A 16,372-nucleotide genomic window follows, 5' to 3' on the forward strand; every position below is an offset into this window, starting at 1 on the left:
GACATAAGAAAGAGTTTAATGGGGTGAAAACATGGCAGCTGGAAGGGGGCAGGACCCCAGCCCCCCACAATGCACTGGGGACCTGAATGACCTTGGGGGGGCCCTCACAGCCTGCCCCCCAAGGAATCCAAGAGCCCCCCCCTCGGTCCCTAAGCCCCTCCCTGCACCAGGGGCCTGGGGATGTTAAGTTGGGGGTCCCTGGCTCACCCCAGCCCAGGGTGCCCCATCCATCTGTCCTGACCCCATTTCCTTCAAGGGCGGGCTCCATGCCCACATAAAATACCAGGCCCCCAAACTGGCACAGTTCCACCTGCCCCCCGAGTCTGGCCCCTGGGGGGCACCGAGAGTCTCTGCCCGGCAGGCAGCGCCTGACCCCAGCCAGGGGTGTCTGTGCTGATCTCAGATGAGGACGCTGGAGACGGGCACTTTGGTGGATCGGCCGCGCTTCGGCACCACAATCCGCTCCTCCGGCTCGGCCTCCTCCTGCAGCAGACCTGGCGGGGGGAGGGGGAGAGTCAGGGGGGCTGACAGGGTGGGCCATGGGGCAGGGCTCTATGTGGGGGCACCAGGGCTGCAGCCAGGGCACAGAGCTGCAGGTGCCGGGGGGGGGGGATTCTTGATGCCCAAGATTTTGGGACAGTGGGGGGCACTGTGGGGCTGTACATACCCTGGGCGCTCAGCTCGGCACGCTTGCGGTCGCCCTGGAGGAAGAGCGCGGTGGCGAGGTGGGGGCCGGGGGAGCAGCGGGAGGCGACGGGGTTAGGGGACATACCCTGGGCGCTCAGCTCGGCCCACTTGCAGTCACCCTGGATGAAGGGTGCGATGGCGAGGTGGGGGGCCGGGGGGGAGCAGTGGGAATTGATGGGGTTGGGGGGAGTAGCGGGAGGCGACGGGGCGAGGGGGCAGAGGGAGGCGACGGGGCTAGGGGGCTGGGGGACGTACCCTGGGGCCTCAGCTCGGCCCGCTTGCGGTCGCCCTGGAGGAAGAGCGCGGTGGCGAGGTGGGGTCCAGGGGGAGCAGTGGGAGGTGACGGGGTTAGGGGGGAGTAGCGGGAGGCCACGGGGTGAGGGGGCTGGGGGTCGGGGGGACGTACCCTGGGCGCTCAGCTCGGCCCGCTTGCGGTCGCCCTGGAGGAAGAGCGCGGTGGCGGAGGAAGAAGCCGCCCCCCAGCACCCCGGCGAAGGCGCTCAGCCATCAGGGCGTACTGCAGGGCTGCGGAATTCCAGCAGGTAGGACGGGGGGCGGCCCCGCTGGATCCTGTCGCTGATCTGGGGGGCAGAGAGGGTGAGCGGAGCCGTCCACAATCCCCAGCACCCCCCCGGCGCTGCGAGCTTCCCCCCAGCAGTGCCGCTGCCGTGCACTCACCACGCCAATGAGGTAGGGGCTGCCGGCGTCGCCCAGCAGGTGGGACATGACGATCTGGAAGGACTCGGCCGTGGAGCGGCGTGTGGGAACCACGACGTACTGGCGGGCGAGAGGGGCGGGTCAGCGCAGGCAGGGGAGGGGGCCTGCCCCCCATCCATGCCAGTCAGTGCGTCCGTCTGTCCCTGCCCCCTCCCCCTGCTCTGTGTCCGTCTGTCTGTCACTCCCAGGGGCCGGCTAAGGGCGGGGCGGGGTGGGGGGGGGTGGCTCCCAGGGGCCGGCTAAGGGGCAGGGCCGGGGTGGAGGGGTGGCTCCAGGGGCCGGCTAAGGGCCGGGGGGGGGGGGGCGGCTCCCAGGGGGCCGGCTAAGGGCCGGGGGGGGGGGGGCGGCTCCCAGGGGCCAGCAAGTTGCTCCCAGGGGCCGGCTAAGGGGCAGGGTGGGGGGGTGGCTCCCAGTGGCCGGCTAAGGGGCGGGGCGGGGCGGTCGCTCCCAGGGGCCGGCTAAGGGCTGGGGCGGGGTGGGGGGGTGGCTCCCAGGGGCCGGCTAAGGGGCGGGGCGGGGTCGCTCCCAGGGGCCGGCTAAGGGGCAGGGTGGGGGGGGGTGGCTCCCAGGGGCCGGCTAAGGGCCGGGGCGGGGTAGGGGGGGGTGGCTCCCAGGGGCCGGCTAAGGGCCGGGCGGGGTGGGGGGGGTGGCTCCCAGGGGCCGGCTAAGGGCCGGGGCGGGGTGGGGGGGGTGGCTCCCAGGGGCCGGCTAAGGGCCGGGGCGGGGTGGGGGGGGTGGCTCCCAGGGGCCGGCTAAGAGGCGGGGCGGGGTGGGGGGGGTGGCTCCCAGGGGCCGGCTAAGGGGCGGGGCGGGGTCGCTCCCAGGGGCCGGCTAAGGGCCGGGGGGGGGGGGGGGCGGCTCCCAGGGGCCGGCAAGTTGCTCCCAGGGGCCGGCTAAGGGGCAGGGTGGGGGGTTGGCTCCCAGTGGCCGGCTAAGGGGCGGGGCGGGGCGGGTCGCTCCCAGGGGCCGGCTAAGGGCTGGGGCGGGGTGGGGGGGTGGCTCCCAGGGGCCGGCTAAGGGGCGGGGCGGGGTCGCTCCCAGGGGCCGGCTAAGGGGCAGGGTGGGGGGGTGGCTCCCAGGGGCCGGCTAAGGGCCGGGGGCGGGGTAGGGGGGGGTGGCTCCCAGGGGCCGGCTAAGGCCGGGGCGGGGTGGGGGGGGGGTGGCTCCCAGGGGCCGGCTAAGGGCCGGGGCGGGGTGGGGGGGGGTGGCTCCCAGGGGCCGGCTAAGGGCCGGTGCGGGGTGGGGGGGGTGGCTCCCAGGGGCCGGCTAAGGGGCAGGGTGGGGGGGTGGCTCCCAGGGGCCGGCTAAGAGGCGGGGCGGGGTGGGGGGGGTGGCTCCCAGGGGCCGGCTAAGGGGCGGGGCGGGGTCGCTCCCAGGGGCCGGCTAAGGGGCGGGGCGGGGCGGGGTGGGGTGGGGGCAGTTGCTCCCAGGGGCCGGCTAAGGGCAGGGGGTCGCTGGCCCTGTGGCTCCGGGCACGGGGCGGCAGGACAGACGCACCAGCAGGATGTCTGCCACGATGGCCCAGTTCAGGGACAGCAGCGTCTCCCCAATGAAGATTAACACCTGTGGGGGGAGGAAGCCGGTTACTGAGGCTAAGGACCCCCCCTGCCCCTCCCCGGGTCCTCCCTCCCCTGCCAACGCTGGGCACCAGGCCCACGAGTGTGTGGGGTGTCCACCCCCGTCCCTGCTCCCGCAGCCCCGGGCACCTCCTGGCCCTGCTCCCCCCAGCCCCCCAGTACCCCCCGGCCCCAGGCACCCCCTGGCTCCGCCCCCCCAGCCCCTGACCTGCTCCCCCCAGCCCCAGGCACGCCCTGGCTCCGCCCCCCCAGCCCCTGGCCCTGCTCCCCCCAGCCCCTCAGTACCCCCCGGCCCCAGGCACCCCCTGGCACCGCTCCCTCGGCCCCGCCCCTCCCGGCCCTGCTCCCCCCAGCACCCCCTGGCCCTGCTCCCCCGGCCCCCTCCAGCCCTGGCACCCCTGGCCCTGTTCCCCCCAGCACCTCCTGGCCCTGCTCCCCCCAGTCCCCCAGTACCCCCCGGCCCCAGGCACCCCCTTGCTCCGCCCCCCCAGCCTCGCCCCTCCCGGCCCTGCTCCCCCCAGCACCCCCTGGCCCTGCTCCCCCGGCACTCACGTAGGTGGCGAGGCTGCTGCCCTGGGCACACACCAGGGCCAGGAAGAGGAAGGGCGCGGAGCCCAGCAGGCCGGCGGCGCAGACCAGGGGTCGGGCCCGGGGGTTGCTTCGGCGGAGGCGCTGGGAGATCTCCACGCCCGCCCCCACGCCCAGGAAGCCCGTCACACAGGTGATGAGGCCGAAGATCAGGCTGCGGAGACAGGGGGAGTCAGGGGTCACGGGGGAGAGAACGGCCCCAACGTTGGGGGGGTCAGAGCTCGGGGGTCACGGGGAGAGAAACGGCCCCGACATTGGGGGGGTCAGAGCTCGGGGGTCACGGGGAGAGAACGGCCCCGACACTGGGGGGTCAGAGTTCGGGGGTCACGGGGGAGAGAACGGCCCCGACATTGGGGGGGGGTCAGAGCTCGGGGGTCACGGGGGAGAGAACAGCCCCGACCATGGGGGGGGTCAGAGCTCGGGGGTCACGGGGGAGAGAACGGGCCCCGACATTTGGGGGGGGGGTCAGAGCTCGGGGGTCACGGGGGAGAGAAACAGCCCCGACACTGGGGGGGGGGGGTCAGAGCTCGGGGGTCACGGGGGGGAGAGAACAGCCCCCGACATTGGGGGGGGGTCAGAGCTCGGGGGTCACGGGGGAGAGAACCAGCCCCGACATGGGGGGGTCGGAGCTCGGGGGGGAGAGAACGGCCCCGACACTGGGGGGTCAGAGCTCGGGGGTCACCGGGGGAGAGAACGGCCCGACACTGGGGGGGTCAGAGTTCAGGGGTCACGGGGGAGAGAACGGCCCCGACATTGGGGGGGGTCAGAGCTCGGGGGTCACGGGGGGAGAAACGGCCCCGACATGGGGGGGGTCAGAGCTCGGGGGTCACGGGGGAGAGAACGGCCCCGACATTGGGGGGGGGTCAGAGCTCGGGGGTCACGGGGGAGAGAACGGCCCCGACATGGGGGGGTCGGAGCTCGGGGGTCATGGGGGAGAGAACGGCCCCGACACTGGGGGGGTCAGAGCTCGGGGGTCACGGGGGAGAGAACGGCCCCGACATTTGGGGGGGGGTCAGAGCTCGGGGGTCACGGGGGAGAGAACGGCCCCGACATGGGGGGGGTCAGAGCTCGGGGGTCACGGGGGAGAGAACGGCCCCGACATTGGGGGGGGGGGTCAGAGCTCGGGGGTCACGGGGGAGAGAACGGCCCCGGACATTGGGGGGGTCAGAGCTCGGGGGTCACGGGGAGAGAGACGGCCCCGACATTGGGGGGGGGTCAGAAGCTCGGGGGTCACGGGGGAGAGAACGGCCCCGATATGGGGGGGGGGTCAGAGCTCGGGGGTCACGGGGGAGAGAACGGCCCCGATATGGGGGGGGTCAGAGCTCGGGGTCACGGGGGAGAGAACGGCCCCGACACTGGGGGGGGTCAGAGCTCGGGGTCACGGGGGAGAGAACGGCCCCGACATTGGGGGGGGTCAGAGCTCGGGGGTCACGGGGGAGAGAACGGCCCCGATATGGGGGGGGGTCAGAGCCTCGGGGGTCACGGGGGAGAGGAACGGCCCCGATATGGGGGGGGGGGTCAGAGCTCGGGGGTCACGGGGGAGAGAACGGCCCCGACACTGGGGGGGGTCAGAGCTCGGGGGTCACGGGGGAGAGAACGGCCCCGACACTGGGGGGGGGTCAGAGTTCAGGGGGTCACGGGGGAGAGAACGGCCCCGACATTGGGGGGGGGTCAGAGCTTGGGGGTCACGGGGGAGAGAACCGGCCCCGACACTGGGGGGGGGTCAGAGCTCGGGGGTCACGGGGAGAGAACGGCCCTGACACTGGGGGGGTCAGAGCTCGGGGGTCACCGGGTGACCCCCTTTCCCAGGGGGGAGCTCAGGGCTGGGCCCCCCAGCGGCGCTCACCTCTCCTGGGAGCTGCAGGTGTTCCCCGTCGGGGCAGGGCCGGCACTGCCCCGTGGCAGGCAGGAGCGGTATACAGGAAGGCCGGGGCCCATAGCGCCAGCGACCCGTCACGAACGCCACCGCTGTGAAGCCCAGCGACGACAGCACGAAACTGCGGCTGCCGGGGGGGGGGGGGGGGAGATGTGAGAGCCCCCCTGAGCCCTGATCCCCTCCTGCTCCTCCCGGCCCCCCCGCTGACCCCCAGCCCCACGCCGACACCCAAACCCCCGCTGAGCCCCAATCCCCTCCTGCTCCTCCCAGCCCCCCACACTGACCCCCAGCCCCACCCCTCCCAGAGCCCCACGCCGACCCCCAACCCCCGCTGAGCCCCAGTCCCGTCCTGCTCCCCACAGCTTACCGCCAACCCCAGACCCCCGCAAACCTGCAGCTCTGCCCCTCCCAGACCCCCCCTGAGCCCCAATCCCATCCTGCTCCCCCCAGCCCCTCACTGACCCACACTCCTGCCTCTCCAGCCCCCTGGCCCCACCCCACTCCTCCCAGTCCCCTGCCAATCCCCAGCTCAGCCCACTCCTCGCAGCTGCACACTGACCCCCATTGCCTCTCACTCCTCCCCATCCCCCACTCCTCTAAGCTCCCCAGACCCCCAACCCCACCCCACTCCCTGCGCCCTGCTCCTCCCAGCCCCACCTCCTCCTGACCCCCTATTTGTCTGACACCCCCCCACTTCCCGCTCCTCCCATCCCCGGCCCTGCTGAGTACCCACAGTTCTCTCACACCGCCGGGCCCCGCCCCACTCACTTGCGGCTCAGCGCCCGGACGTCGGCGGCCCAGGAGGTGTAGCGCAGGGAGGAGTCAGAGTGACGCTCCACGGCCCCCCGCGGCGGCTCCCGCAGCACCATGACCAGCAGTACCACGGCCACCACGCCCAGCACCGGGGTCACCTGGGGGGCAGAGAGTGTGACCCCATGTCACCAAGTGGGGGATTTTCCTTACTGTTTGGTATGAATACTTGTGTGTGCCTCAGTTTCCCATGGGTGTTGCAGCTGAATTTCAGATGGAGCTGCAGAAGGATCCCTCCTTAGACAAGCTGAAGGGCCTTGCTGGCCACAGCGTTGAGGAACCCTTAAGGGGGGCTGCAGGGAAAGATTCCCTTCAGGGGGTGGTGGAGAGCTTCATTGGGACCCTGAAGATGATGCTGAAGACTTTCCTGGGCCAGCATCTGCAGGACCGAGATGCGTATTTACCACACCTGCTGTTGCGTACAGGGAAGGGACCCAGGAATCCACAGGGTTCTCCCCTTCGCAGTCGCTGTATGGGAGGAGAGTGAAGGGTCCCCTGGGCTTGGTGGGGGATGGATGGGAGGGGGAAGGCCTCCCCTGATGGAGAATCAGGGTGGAGCATGGACTGACTTTCCGGGAACAGCTCGCTGAGCTCCTGGGTCCGGCCAGGGAGAACCTAGCCAGGGCCCAAGGGGAGGCAGAAGGTCCAGTACGACCGCTCAGCCTACGGCACCGGGGACCAGGTGAGGGGTCTCGTCCCGGTGAGGAAAGATAAGCCGCAACCTGCCTGGGACGGGCCCTTCAAGGTCATAAAGCAGCTGAATGAGGAGAACGATGTGGTGGAACTGCCCAGCCGGGCTCACAGCCACCGCAGGGACCAGGTCAACGTGATGGAGCCGTACTGGGACAGGGAGAGGCTGGTACGGACCGTGTGTGGCCAGTGGGAGAAGATCCCCTGGTGGGTCTCTTCTCTGAGACTGGAACCAGCCCCTGGCCGGAATCAGCTCCCCTCTATGATCAGCTCACCCCTCCTCAGCAGGCAGAGATCAGAGAGGTGCCGCGTGTGACAAAGTGGGAGGTTTCTTCTTGAGGTTTTGCATGAATACAGTGTGTGCCTCAGTTTCCCCGTGTGTCACACAAGACCTAGGTGGTGGGGCAAGGGGGTGTGGTTTTTGCTGAGGTGGGGCTGCCTCTGGCTGCCTGCACACAGAGAAGGGCAGAAGCACTCCGTAACCTGCCAACGGCGCCTGCAACAAGGTGGAGCCAGGGGAGGGGTGCAGACCAGGTGACCCTTTCGCCCGGGATAGAGACAAAGGACATAGGAAGGGCAATGGGCATGTCTGAGGCTGGGCTGCTGGAGACTGGGCCGTCTGCTGGCTGGAGTCGGGCCAGGGGGAGGGGAAGAGGGGCAGGGCACGAGGCCCTGCATCCCCACACGATGGACTTTGCTGAATGTCCCTGATGTCTGTGCTAAGAAGCCCTGTTCTACGCTGGGTTCCTGTTGACTAATAACCCGTCCGTGTCACACACTGACTGGGAGTCATGGCTGGCTGCGGAGTTGGGGGTCAGGATCCCTTGGGGGGGCATGTGAGGCGGGGAGCTCACGGGGTGAACAGGGCTGAACGCTCCGAGGTCAGACCCAGGAAGTGCCAAAGCCAAGCAGGCTTCTTGCGCTGGTGAGGGTCGGCAGAGTCACACTGCCCCAGAGACCTGCACGACTTCATTCAGAGTGGTGCCAGGAGACTGACTCTGTGACACCGTGCTCCTACCCACAGCTGTTCTCCAGCCGGCCGGGGCTCGCTAACCTGGCTGGCCACCGCATGGGGACAGGAGCCCACGCTCCCATCAGGTGTTCCCTGTTCAGAGTCACTGGGAACACAGCCCAGGCCCTGGAGAGAGAGGTCAGGGATACGCTGGCTTTGGGGGTGATCCAGCCATTCAACAGTCCATTGGCCTCACCCGTGGGGCTGGTCCCCAGGAAAGATGGCTCGATCCAGTTCTGTGTGGCCTATCGGAAGCTCAATGCCATCACTGTGTCTGGTGCCTGCCGCCTGCCCATGCCCAGGCCTGATGAGACCCTAGACAAGTGTGTGTTGGGGGGCGTCTTACCTCACTACTATGGATCTTACCAAGGGCTATTGGCAGGTGCCTTTGGATCCAGAGGCCAGGCTGAAATCTGCCTTTATCACCCTTATGGGGCTCTGTGAGCTCCTGGTCCTGCCTTTCGGCCACAAGGGGGCGCCGGTCACCTGCCAGCGCCTGGGGATCAGTTACTAAGGGGGTAGAGAGTTTGGCCCGGCGTACATCATGGATAATATCTGTGTCATGCAAGGTGGGGATGGCAGAGGTGTCGTACCTGGGCCGCAAGGTGGGGAGTGGCTGCCTAAAACCAGAGCCTGCCAAGATGGGGGCGATCAGAGACTGGCCTCTGTCCCAGACTAAGAAACAGGTTAAGAAGTGACTATTCCCCTCTATTTGGCACTGGTGAGGCCACACCTGGAGTACTGCGTCCACTTTTGGTCCCCCCACTACAGAAAGGATGTGGACAAATTGGAAAGAGTCCAGCGGAGGGCAACAAAAATGATTAGGGGGCTGGGGCATATGACTTATGAGGAAAGGCTGAAGGAACTGGGATTGTTTAGTCTGCGGAAGAGAAGAATGAGGGGGGATTTGATAGCAGCCTTCAGCTACAAGAAGGGGGGTCCCAAAGAGGATGGAGCTTGGCTGTTCTCAGTGGCGGCAGATGACAGAACAAGGAGTAATGGTCTCTAGTTGCAGTGGGGGAGGTCTAGGTTGGATATTCGGAAACACGATTTCACTAAGAGGGTGGGGAAGCACTGGAATGGGTTCCCTAGGGAGGTGGTGGAATCTCGTTCCTTAGAGGTCTTTAAGGCGCGGCTTGACAAAGCCCTGTCTGGGATGATTTAGCTGGGGTTGGTCCTGCTTTGAGCAGGGGGTTAGACTAGATGACCTCCTGAGGTCTCTTCTAAGCCTAATCTTCTATGAAACAGGCCCAGGCCTTTACTGGGATGGCGGGGCACTACCAGACGTTTGTGCCCCACTTTATCTCCCTGTCAGCTCCCAGCACGGAGCTTTGTAAGAAGGGGAAGCCAGACAAGCTGGTCTGGACTGGGCAAAGCCGGGGACTCTCTGTGCTCTGAAGGAGGCTCTGGTCAGGGGCCCAGTGCTGGAAAACCCAGACTTTGACAAGCCCTTCCTGGTGTTCACAGATGCCTCAGACACAAGGCTGGGTGCGGTGCTGATGCTAAGGGGGAGAGACCCCTCATCGGGTACCTGAGCAGGACACTGCTGCCCCGGGAGCAGAGCTATGTGGCCATCGAGAAGAAATGCCTGGCCCTGTGGTGGACTCTTAAAAAGCTGCAGCCGTATCTATTTGGGCGGTGCTTTACTGTGGACACTGACCACTCGCCCTGCTGTGGCTGCACCAGATGAGAGGGGCCAATGCCAAGCTCCTGAGGTGGAACCTGATCCAGGATTATGAGCTGGAGACGGTCCATGTTCAGGGGAGTGCAAATATTACAGCGGATGCGCTGTCCTGGAGAGGGGGGGCCCGAACCTCCCCAGGTCACAGGCTGAAGCGAGCCCCGCTCAGTTCAGTCTCAAAGCGGGGAGAGATCTGACAAAGTGGGGGATTTTCTTAATATTTTGTATGAATGTTCTATGTGCCTCGGCATCCCCTATGTATTGCACAATTCATTATGTGGTGGGGCAAGAGCGTCTGATCTTTGCAGAGACTCCTGAAAGGGGCACAGGAGTCTGGAAAGGTTGGGAACCACTGCCTAAGAACAGGTGTGACTGTCAACCAGCAGCTGCCTGGTCCCAGACAATGATCAGACTCTTTGTAACTTAGCAACTGATGGCGGGGGGGCACCCTTGGGATGGAGAACAAAGGCTTGCCTGGGAAAGATGACAAAGGACAAGGAGGGGCAACTGGGTGTGATGGAGGGTCGTTGGTCTGGAGGGGAGATGTGACTCGAAGTGGGACTGTTCTTAATGTTTCCTCTGAATAGTGTGGGGGTGCCTCAGTTTCCCCTAGGCAGTTCTTAAGTCTCTAGGGGGTGGGGTAAGGGTGTATGATCATTGCAGAGCCCTAGAGGGCAGGTGTGTGCAGGGGTCTGGACACAGAGAATGGCCGACACCCTGTTTCCTGGCAACTGAGGGCCGGGCCCTTCCCCCCTGCAAGGTGAGAGCTAAAGGGCTGGAGAACAAAGGAATCCGGTGACCTCCTGGCCCGGGAAAGGGACAAAGCCCAGAGGAGGAGGGGCTGGAGGGAGTTTCAGTTTGGGGCTGGCTGGGACATGGAGTGAAGGGCAGACGTAGTTGTCTGGCTCCCTGCCCCCCAGAATGGACCCGGCTGAGGGGTCCTGTTCTCTGCACTTACAAGCTCTGTGTTAGACCATGTTCCTGTCGTCTAATAAACCTCTGTTTTCCTGGCTGGCTGAGAGTCCCGTCTGACTGCGGAGTTGGGGGGCAGGACCCTCTGGCTTCCCCAGGAGCCCGCCTGGGCGGACTCGCTGTGGGAAGCGCACGGAGGGGCAGAGGAGGCTGAATGCTCCGAGGTCAGACCCAGGAAGGTGGAGCCGGGGGAGCTGTGTGTCCTGCAGACAGGCTGCTCCCCGAGAGGAGACTGCCCCAAAGTCCTGACTGGCTTCGTAGGGAGCAGTTCCAGAGCATCGCCCGGGGACTCCGTGACAGGAAACCCCGGGCTCAACCAAGATGGACCTTGCTGAAAGTTCCTGCTTTCTGTGCTAACAGGCTCTGTTCTACGCTGTGTTCCCGATGACTAATACCTGTCTGTGTTACGCTGTGACAAAGTGGGAATGTTCTTCATGTTTTCTCTGAATACTGTGTGTGCCTCAGTTTCCCCTATGTGTTACTCAAATATCTGGTGGTGGGATGAGGGTGTGTGATTGTTGCAGCGACCCCTAGTGGGCAGGTGTGACTGCGACTGGCTGCCTGGGACAGAGAACGGGCGACACTGTAGCCTGGCAGCAGATGGCCGGGCCCCCTCCTCTGCAAGGACCAGCTGGAGGTGGGAGGTGTCGGTGCAGACCAGGTGACCTGCTGGCCTGGGAAAGAGACAAAGGAACGAGGGGGGTGCACAGGGGGTCTGGGGCCAGGCAGCTCGAAGCGGGCAGGCTCCTCTTTGGGACTCGGAGGGAAGAGTCCAGGACTCGGGGTCCCCCCAAGATGGGCTTGGCTGAAAGTCCCTGATGTCTGAGCTAACAAGCCCTGTTCTACGCTGGGTTCCCGAGGGCTGATAACCCGTCTGTGTCACATGCCGGCTGGGAGTCCAGGCTCGCTGCCGAGTGGGGGGCAGGGCCCCTCTAGCTGCCCCAGGGCCCCGTCCAGGGGGACTCGCTGCAGGGAGCTCATGGGCTGAACAGGGGGCTGGACGCTCCAAGGTCAGACCCAGGACGCTCCCCCTACTGATAATGTTCCCCGAGGGGTGTCCCAGGACAAGAGGGTCCTGTCAGCACGTCACTCGGGGGGGGGCTCCAGAGCCCCAAGCCCGGCCTCTGTAAAACCCCCTCGGTCCAGCCCCCCAGACTCACCCGCAGGGCCCAATGCCAGTCCTCAGCCAAGTCCTTCACCTTCGAGCCCACAATGTAGCCCAGCCCGCTGCGGGAGGAGCGGGAGGTTAGAGCCGGGACCCGCAGCCCTCCCCACTGCCCCCACCACCCACCCCTTACCCCACTGCCCCCCACCTGCCCCAACACTCATCCCCTACCCACACTGCCCCAACACCCGCCCCCAACACCCACACCCTGTCCCCACCCTACCCCCAGGTTCCCACCCCATCAATCCACCCTGGCCCCCGGGCTCCCACCCCACCTCCACTGCCCCCAGAGCCCCTCACCTGCCGACGGGGACGGCGAAGTAGAAGAAGGCCAGCATACGGCTGCGCTGGTCGCTAACGAACAGGTCGGCGATGATGGTGGGGGCGATGGTGGAGTAGCTGGCCTCCCCCACCCCCACCAGCCCCCGTGTCACCAGCAGCAGCCAGAACCGCTGGCGGGGGAGGTGAGAGACGGCTCAGAGACGGCGCCACACCCCAGCCTGCCAAGGGGCTGAGACGCCCTGGAGCAGGGAGCTCACCCCACAGCTCCCCGCGAGCCACAGGCCCAGCCCGGCCACCCCCACAACCGTAAACTCCCCATCACGCTGAGGGGCCTGGAGATGGGGGAAGCCAGTATGGGGGAGCGAGAGAGCCCGTCCCTCCTGCCTTCTAGGACACTCAGTGGGGACAACCCCATCTGGACCGCCTCACCCCGAGCACCATGGGGTGCAGCCTGTGCCCCACGCCTTGCACACATAGCTTCCCTCATGCACAGCCCCCAAGCCCTTCTGCGCCCCTGCATTGCTCCAGCTCTCACCGCCTCCACCCCGCACCTGCCCTGCACACACAGCTCCCCCCACGCACAGCCCCCAGCCCCTCTGCACCCCCTTAGTCCTGGGGGAATTTTGCACCAAAAAATTAAAAATTCTGCGCACAATCTTTAAAAATTCTGCCAATTTCATTTGTCAAAATAACACTACACGATCACGCCACTTTCAATTATTTTGGTAATTTATTTCAAAATATCTGTCAGCAAGTATGTCTGAAACAATTCAGACACACACAAAAGTTCCCCCAGAAGTAAAGAGTTAAAGAAACCCCTCTGACAGCCCAGTTCCTGTTTCTCTGCCCTGTTCCCCTTCCCAGAGCCCAGAGAGAGGGCCAGACATGCACAATACCTCCCACCCCAGAGGCCAGCTGCAGGGCCCCCCCTTGCTCAGATACCTGCTTCCCCCCCCGCCCAGACCATGTCCCCCCCAGCCCAGGCACCTGTCCCCCTCCCCCCCAGAGCTCAGCCACAGGGCCCCCCACTTGCCCAGACACTCGCTCCCCTCCGCCCCAGAGCCCAGAGGGAGAGAAAGCCTGATGTTCGGTCCCAGGCTTGCAAGGAGTTTCCTACTCACCACCGTCTCCTTCCCCCAGGCATGCTGGGAACTGCAGCGGCCAGGAACCCCCTAGCTCCCTCCCCTTCCCCCCAGCAGTATCCTCTATGTGCAAGCTGGGCTCTGTGGGTCCAGCAGCCCCTAGTGGCGGCTAGCAGCTCTGCAGCTCATTTCTGTGGGGGAAAGGAAATTCTGTGCACATGTTAATTTCTGCAAAATTGACTCCTGGGGGAACTCTCTGTTAGTTATCCCAGCACTACTGCGCGTGCACATAATTAATGAGCCATGCATATTTTTAATTTTTTGTGCAGAAAAAAAGCTTCTGCTGAAATGTTGCTGCAGTTCCGCCTTTTGCCCACCAGAGGGTGCTGTGGCACAAGAACAGTACCAGCTCCCTGCAGAAGATGACTTCTGCAGTTCCGTCTTTGGCCCACCAGAGGGTGCTGTGGCGATAGAACACAGCAGCAGCTCCCAGCCAGCATGGGAAGAGAAAGAGCCTGCCGTCTTTGCACCTGGCCAGGGCAGGAGACAGGGGCTATGGGGAGACAGACAGCAGGGGGTGCTGGGGGGGGTCAGACAGGGGCTCATAAGGGCTAGCGAGGGAGGACAGACTGGGGCAGGGGCTGAATGGGAGTGGAGATGCAGGGACACATGGTGATGGGGGAGGGGGTACAGGGACACACAAGGGACAGGGGAAGGGGGTGCAGAGCCACATGGGGATGGGAGAGTAAGTGTTTGAGTGGGGGCGGAGGGACACATGTGGACAGGGGTGCAAGGACACATGGGGTAGTGGGGACAGGGCAGATGTGCCTGACTGAATGGGAGAGGCTAGGGATCAGCCAGGGTCTGCGTGGGGGAAGCTCCCAAACAATCCCTCCCCGTCCCCCAAAAAAACCTGTTCCATACTTTTCCCACCCACAACCAACAACCCTCCAAGTTCACACCCAGGGTCCTTCCCTCTCCCTCAGCTCCTCCGTTCCCCCTGACTCCGCCCAGCCTTTGCTCTGCTTGCAAGGGGGGAGGGAAATACGGTTCCATATGGTAGTTTACATGAATTATTATTGTGTTAATACGCCTACTAAGGAATCTACTTGTCAAAAAACATTTCCTGAATCTTTTTTGTTGTCTGTATTGTTTCAGACGTACTTGCTGACAGGTATTTTAAAATAAATGACCAAAAATAATTGAAACTGGTGTGCAGAATTTTGCAGAATTTTAAGATACTGTGTACAGAATTTTAAATTTTTGTTGCAGAATTCCCCCAGGAGTAAAAATTCCGCATTGCGCAGTGGCACAGAATTCGCCCAGGAGAACCCCCTGCATCGCTCCAGTCCCCCATATCCTCCACACCGCACCCGACCTGCGCACACAGCTCCCCCCACGCCCAGCCCCTCTGTGCCCCTTGTCCAGCCCCTCATCCTCTCCACACGGCACCCGCCCTGCGCGTGGCCTGCCAGCCGGTACCTCCTGGGGTATGAAGCTGGACCCCAGCGTGACGGCCGACCAGAAGGCGATGCCCAGGCAGAGCAGGCGCTTGCGGTGGTAGCGATCGCCCAGGTACCCGAAGATCGGGGCCAGCACCATGTAGCTGCTGATGAACACTGCGGGGGGGTCGGGGGGTGGTTAGAACTGGGGCACTGCGCAAGGCACAGCCACTCCCCCACCAACCCTCCGCCCCCCTACCCTCCCCATCAGAGAAGACGCCACCCCAGGCCCCAGAGGGTGTCACCCCACATACACAGTGCATCCCTGCCCCCATCGCTATGGGATCCCCCTCCCTCCCCCTACCCCCGTACCTGTCTGGAGGAGCCCGGAGCTGCTGTCTCCAATGCGAAAGAACGACTCAATGTCGGGCAGGATGCCTGGGGAACCGGGGAGCAGGGGGTTAGAAAGTGGGGAGAGCCCCCCATGGACCCTGCAGCCCCCACCTCTGCCAACCCCGAGCCCACCTCCCACAGCAGATCTCCACACCCTGTGCAGTCCCCCCGACCTCTGCTGGCCCCACTCCTCACACAACCTCCTCCATCCTGCAGCCCTGACCCCCCAAAACTCCCACCCCGTCCCCCAACACCTCCCACAGCTCTCCCACGCACACGCAGAGCCACTGCTGCCGCCCCCCTCCCCACAGCCCTCACCGGCCACAGTGAAGCGATCCATGTAGTTGAGCAGGTTGATGTAGCAGAGAACAGCGACGATCATCACTGAGCGGAGGTGCGAGATCCCGGTGACAGCCTGCACCCCCCCCTCCGGCTGCCCCCTGCCCCCCCGCGACCCCCTCTCTGCCGCCGCCGCCGCCGCCGCCTCCTCCTCTGTCTCGTCCGCCTGGCTCAGGAACGGGGCAGCGTCGGGGTGGGGGCCGCGCCGGGACGCCATGGCCGGGGGCTGTGCAGCCGCCTCACAGGGAGCCCGGCTCCGGAGCGGGGCCTGCGGAGGGCGGGGGGGGGCATTAGTGATCCCGGCACTACGGCTTCCCCTGCCAGTCATGACCCCTTTCCCCCCCAAGAGCCCCGCCCCCATGACTTCCCATCCCCCAATAGCCCCATCCCATAACCTCCCATCCCCCAAAGGTCCGGCCCCCATGACCTCCCATCCCCCCCAGTAGCCCTGCCCCCATGACCTCCCATCCCCCAATAGCCCCCCCATCACCTCCCCAACCCCAAGAGCCCCGCCCCCATGACCTCCCATCCCCCCAATAGCCCCGCCCCCATGACCTCCCATCCCCCAATAGCCCCGTCCCATAACCTCCCATCCCCCAAAGGTCCGGCCCCCATGACCTCCCATCCCCCCCAGTAGCCCTGCCCACAATAACCATGCAGCTCCCCTGCCCCCCGCAACCCCAACCCCGCATCACCCCGCCCTCAAGAACCCCAACCCCACAGCTCCCCCACTAATCCCCCCGCCCCCATAACCCCACAACTCCCCGTCCCCCGCAACCCCAACCCCGCAGCTCCCCCGTCCCCCGCAACCCCGCCGCCCCCCCGCCATGACCCCACTACCGAGCCGGGGCGCGCTGCTCCCTGCTCCGATCATGTGACCCCCTTCGCGTCACCTGACCCATGGCGAGTCCCGCCCCTCCGGGACGTCACCGCGGAACCCTCGGCCTCTGTTACCAGGGTAACGGGAACCCCTCCACAGCGCCCTGGTAACCAGCCCCCCCCGGGCCGATTTCCAGCGCCGCCATAACCATGGCAACCAGAGTGTCACCCCGTAACCAG

General features: G+C 65.6%; 1 protein-coding gene across 1 annotated transcript; it reads right to left on the reverse strand.

The window, feature by feature from the left end:
• Positions 1-122: 122 nt before the first annotated feature.
• Positions 123-16,248, reverse strand: SPNS1 (SPNS lysolipid transporter 1, lysophospholipid). Its single transcript, XM_074954186.1, is given in 15 exon segments — positions 123-494; positions 1,094-1,268; positions 1,366-1,464; positions 2,902-2,967; positions 3,534-3,723; positions 5,416-5,444; positions 5,447-5,517; positions 5,520-5,572; positions 6,214-6,356; positions 11,771-11,837; positions 12,076-12,227; positions 14,622-14,758; positions 14,954-15,019; positions 15,293-15,581; positions 16,154-16,248. Coding segments are annotated over 14 exon segments (1,581 nt in total). The 5' UTR covers positions 15,531-15,581; positions 16,154-16,248; the 3' UTR covers positions 123-399.
• Between the last annotated feature and the right edge of the window lie 124 nt (positions 16,249-16,372).

Source organism: Natator depressus, chromosome 6 (genome assembly GCF_965152275.1).
Source record: "Natator depressus isolate rNatDep1 chromosome 6, rNatDep2.hap1, whole genome shotgun sequence".
Taxonomy (NCBI): domain Eukaryota; kingdom Metazoa; phylum Chordata; order Testudines; family Cheloniidae; genus Natator; species Natator depressus.